Raw genomic sequence first — 4,823 nt, 5'->3', positions numbered from 1 at the left:
GAAACAGAAGAGTGAAAGTTGGAGTATAGATGATAAACTATTGAAAGGGCGACTTAGTACCTATTGAGTCAATTCCGTTGGACACTGACGCGAAGAAGACTACTTCAATAAAAAAAAGACATTTGAGAGAAAAATACCCTAAAAAAGGTAAACTAAGTTCTCGTATTGAGTCTAGCTATTTCACGGAAAGTGTTACAAGTAGCTGTTCAACCCCCTTTCCCTCCTAACTCACATTGGAACCCGTCCATTTGAAGAGACAAACCAAAATGAAACTCGGAAGATGCCTATTTTTGAACTGTACTCTGAATCTGTTTGAATTTTCTGCATGGGCTATTCTATAGATCTCTAAGATCTACAAAATAAATAGAGGAGTTTATTCCTGAACGTCCTGTAAATCAAATCGATTCAGGCTATAGTATGCCTACAATTTTCTCTTATAGTACTTTTATTTCACCTAGGGATTGTTATGTAAGAATAGCCTGAGTTAGAACGTGTGTTATTCGTTTTGTTTGTTTTGCAATACATTTTGAGATTACCTTCAATTCAAAAAGTGGGTAGCCCTTAAAAGGGCTGTTGTTTGATCAGTTTTATACATCGTGATCAGGATCAAAAATTATTGAGACAATTACTCAATTAGTATTTCGTCTACTTTTGACGAGCTCTTCTACCTAAACGGAATTCTGGTTGTGCGATATCTGGTTGGTTATATTTTGTAGTAGGGCTCGAACCCTTATCCGAGTTGGTACGAGACCGCTTTCGTTGTTCGAAAACTTCTTCGCGTTTCCTCTTTTTCTCAGCTTTTACTTCATCTTGCTGCTTCTTTTCCTCAATCGCGTGTGTAATATAAGATGGTTCGCGTATTTCCATATTACGAGGCACACGTGGGTCGATGATTTCTGGAAGCAAACAATGGAAGTAAAACCGTTCCAGGAACGGAAGCATGTTTTCTCTCCAAAACCTTGTGTCCCTATGTATCCGTTGCCACTCAATGCCCTTGGGGCTCCATACTATGAAGTCGCAAAATTTTTTTTCGGCGACATTGAGCTGCCCTTGTACTTGGTAATAGTACTTGTGCGTAGTTTTGAGGAAGATGCTGTTATTTTTTTGTGTGCAGTAAAAATTTTTTACGCGTTCCGTTGCTTCTAAAGGAGTCATACTTTCTATACTCTTCGGGCATTTCACTTCTATCAAGCCATCTTCGTCAATTAGACCGTCAGGAGAAGCGGCGAGATAAAAGTGTTCGAGGCTAACAAAGATACCGCATTTTGTAACTGTGGTTCCTGCCATCCTTTGGTAATCCGCGATTGCGACCTCTTCATTTGTTTTGCCGTATTGCATCGCCGGAGTATTCACGGGAGGGGTATAGAGCAGGCGCTTGACCAATGTCTTGCATCCCGTGGTTTTCTTGCGTTTGCAAATTTCGCCAAAGTTGGAAGCGGTCAGGCGATTTCTTCTCTCTCGCATCCATCGGTCATTCGATGCTTGGCCGCGAGTCTCGCTTTCAACCTCCATTTGAATTTCGCGGTTGACTGTAAGATTTTGGATAGTCTCCGATTTTCGCGATTCGTACTCTTCCAAATTCATGTCCGGTTGTTGGCAACTGGATCCGTAGTCCGCTTGACCAGCCTCTAAATCTCGGGAAATGTCATTTTTGGGTTTATACCTTTTTTCCCCGTTTTTGGCCTTCTCAACAAATTTCCTATAGCTTGCCGATTCCTTTTGTTTCTTATCGATGTGCTTCTTTAGAAACTTATTTGGACTTATTGTTGTAATCTTTTTCCAGGTTCGGTGGTACCACGATCTACCCAAATGCTGGCAAAGACCCGCCGCGTAACACCTTCGCTGAAAAGAAGCTTTTTTGCCACGATTTATTTGCTTTCCGCCAGTGAATTTAGCTACTAGAGACATGTAATTTTCCGCCGCGTTACTTGTGTCATTTTTTATCAAGCGATGAGCTTTCGCGGCTAAATTATTTATGGCGGACATAATTTTGAAGAACAAATCTCTGGGAATGGTATAAAATTTGTCAATTCCCTGGATTCTTTTGCAAAAATACGTTCTGCAATGCGCATGATTTCCAAAAACGTGTTTTGGAATGTTCTTTAAATCTGTGACTAAATCCTGCACAGTGCCTTTGTTTTTAGCGGCGTGATATATCGCACCTTTGGCCCCTTTGGTCATTTGCCTTATTCTGCCCGGATTTAAAACTCTTTTATATTCAGCAGATGTCGCAGAATGCTTGTATAACTGTTTAGTTAGATTTTTCACCGCGTGATTGGTACATTCGATTTTGGAAACTTGCGGTCCGTAGGAAACGCTTTCCAAAATCTTCTTGTATACGGAGGAATCACCGTCACCAATAAACTCCCGGTATTGGATCCCGTGCATAGTTTCACTATGTTTGAAACCGTCTACAAGAATGGCAGCTTCCATACTCGCGGACGGCCCATTCCAGTTCTTCAAGCACTTGTGGACTTTTGGAACCTGATCCCTCCTCTCATAAAAATCGCACATGGCGCAATATTTATTTCTCACTCCGATGAAGAGAATTTTCTTCGATCTTTTCCCTATGATAATAGCCACCCCCGAGTTTGCCGAATACCGGTGACCATGACTCCTGTGGGACCAGCCACCATCAATTATAACCGTTATAAACGGAACGCCCTGGTGAACATCCCCAGCCTCTTCCGCCAATCGTTTTTCTTCTTTTCCTGCAGATATCATCTCTTCGTATAAGATGCTTTCCCACTTCTAAAATAAGTAGAAATTAAACTTAGTTTAAAATTGGTAATTAAATTTACACGAAATTTATTTCACTTTAAAGGGCAACTAGAGTCGTTTCCCTAACCACCTTGCCCCCCCCCACTCTAATTTTGGAATTTCTTACCTCTCCAAGTTTTTCTTCCGATTTGCTAAATGTTCTCTTGGACATAACAGGAACTCCGATGACAGAAAAAAGTTCATCTAAATTGGCGTGACCACCTCCGATGCTCACTGTACCCCATACTGCTGCATCGTTAATAGTTAAATTTTTCCTGGAATCTTGCAAATTTAGAGGAACGGGGTCGGTAGTGATGACCTGAGCTTGGTGACAATAAGGGCATTCGAAAGTATACGTCGAATAAAAACCTTGAATTTTTTCGTGGCTAAATTTAAATGAACCGCTCGTATTTCTTGGGCACTTATGACGCTCCAAACTTCGTACTTGATTGATAAAATGCCTAATGTCAACCACCCTTCTTCCTTCGAGCTTTTGGGCATTCGAGTCTTGGCTCGGATGTGGAGGTCCATATTCTACTACCAAATTGGGTAGATTTTCATCAACCGAGAATCCAGCCTCTATTATAGAAAAATCCACATTGTCGAGTGGTGGTGGTATTCTTGATGCATTATCTCTTTTATCCTCCGCAGAGATATTAGCGCTAATTTTTGGGGACGAATGTTTACTTGGAGGGCTAGAAGTTGGTAGGCTTTCTCGAAAAGACAAGAAACCGGAGTCTGATTGCCCAAAATCTTCAACTGATATAGCCACATCCGAATCTTCTAGACGCGACTCATTTATTGACGAGATATTGCGGTCTTCACTCGATGCTATATTTAGAGATGTATCTACCGCTTTCACCTGAACTTTTCGATACCTTTTTTTACGAGAGCGCACTTTAGACGGATGTGGTTTGGAATTCCTACCCATTTTCAAATCAAATCGAAGCGATTTAAATATTCAAAATTATCAAGAAAACTAAGGATAATTGCACGTCCGATATGTAGGTCAGAGACAGAAACTCTAAATACTGGCTTCCAAAAAAAGCTTTCAAAGCTTCCAAAAATAAAATTCTGGGTAGGGGGGGTGAGAAAAACACATAAAAAAGCTAGGACAGTGAGAAAGTCGGGGTCGGACATTATTTCAAACTTTATTCAAAATCCATACTACCGTTTTTAGTGGTTTCTCAGCTCTTTTGGTATAATTTCTGATTTCAGGAAACTTTTCAACCACTCGGTCGCTCCGTTGTTTACACGCGCGAAACGCCCCTCATTTCCTATTGTATTGGTTTTTGAAAAGGGCTCGAATCTTCCCTAAGTTCAATTACTATTTTGAAATTTTTAGACCGCCTTGGGCGCCGCGTGTAGCTGGAGCTTTCATACCTCTTTACTTTCATCGGCAAAGATAAGAAATCTAGTTCTTTTGTCAACGGGCCCGACTCTAAGACTCCCCTTTCTTATGTCAGTTAAAAAAGGCTATAAAATGGAAAGCATATGGACCCACTTTAACACCCATTTCGGACGACAAGTTACCATGTCGCCTACTTTAAAATGTGCAACTTTAATTTGACTCATTCTTGTCTCAACTAATATTCAGTATATACAAGGCTTCACCACTTATAAAGCCATTCGCATTGAATAGCGTTAGATCCTAGTATAGAGAAAGTTTACTTCTGGCATTGGGATAGTTTGTAGTAGGAAAGCTTCTATATTTCCCCTATAGCTCCTGCTGCAAAGGGGGCTCGAAAGGTCTCAACCCCCGTTTACTACAGCGCCATCGTTTGAAAAAGATTCGAACTTTACCTTGGTCGTCTTGGCCCTTAACACCTCCTATAAGAGGACGCGAAACAAGGTCAATTCTAGTTTAAATCTGGGGTATCTAATTTCACAGACCCAATCGTTTCAACACTTAAGCAGAAATGAAGTATTAACCTCCATATTATCTAATGAAGTTAAGAGTTGCGTTTATAGTATATATAAGTGTAGTAAAGCTGAATTATGGAGTAAACACCAAATTTGAAATGTTAATATCAAAAGATGTTCTTGGAATATTAAGATGAAAC

At 40.4% G+C, this 4,823-nt stretch overlaps 1 protein-coding gene across 2 annotated transcripts; it reads right to left on the bottom strand.

Annotated features, from left to right (window-relative positions):
• Positions 1-501: 501 nt before the first annotated feature.
• On the bottom strand, positions 502-4,579 carry LOC149705432 (uncharacterized). Of its 2 annotated transcripts, XM_089864054.1 has the most exons (5): positions 4,306-4,579; positions 4,144-4,236; positions 3,932-4,087; positions 2,888-3,834; positions 502-2,751 (listed from the first exon to the last, which is right to left on the bottom strand). In XM_089864054.1, the coding sequence occupies exons 4-5, from the start codon at positions 3,689-3,691 to the stop codon at positions 646-648; spliced, it is 2,910 nt and encodes a 969-aa protein (XP_089720180.1). In that variant the 5' UTR covers positions 3,692-3,834; positions 3,932-4,087; positions 4,144-4,236; positions 4,306-4,579; the 3' UTR covers positions 502-645. The 2 variants fall into 2 exon arrangements, with proteins under 2 accessions (XP_089720180.1, XP_089720179.1); XM_089864053.1 differs by having other exon boundaries at positions 4,144-4,579.
• Between the last annotated feature and the right edge of the window lie 244 nt (positions 4,580-4,823).

The sequence above is a fragment of the Phalangium opilio genome, unplaced genomic scaffold, assembly GCF_054372755.1.
Source record: "Phalangium opilio isolate 3A_F unplaced genomic scaffold, DU_Popi_V2 ptg000013l_1, whole genome shotgun sequence".
NCBI classification, from domain to species: domain Eukaryota; kingdom Metazoa; phylum Arthropoda; class Arachnida; order Opiliones; family Phalangiidae; genus Phalangium; species Phalangium opilio.
The sequence above is the reverse complement of the archived record's forward strand: the minus strand, read 5'-3'. Positions and strand labels throughout refer to the sequence as shown.

What these genes read in the sequence shown, in the direction of transcription:
- LOC149705432 (XM_089864053.1), bottom strand. Translation starts at nt 3,691, where the DNA reads ATGGGTAGGAATTCCAAACCACATCCGTCTAAAGTGCGCTCTCGTAAA. An exon ending in CGGAAGAAAAACTTGGAGAG is followed by an intron (nt 2,752 to 2,887) that starts GTAAGAAATTCC and finishes TACTTATTTTAG; the next exon opens with AAGTGGGAAAGCATCTTATA.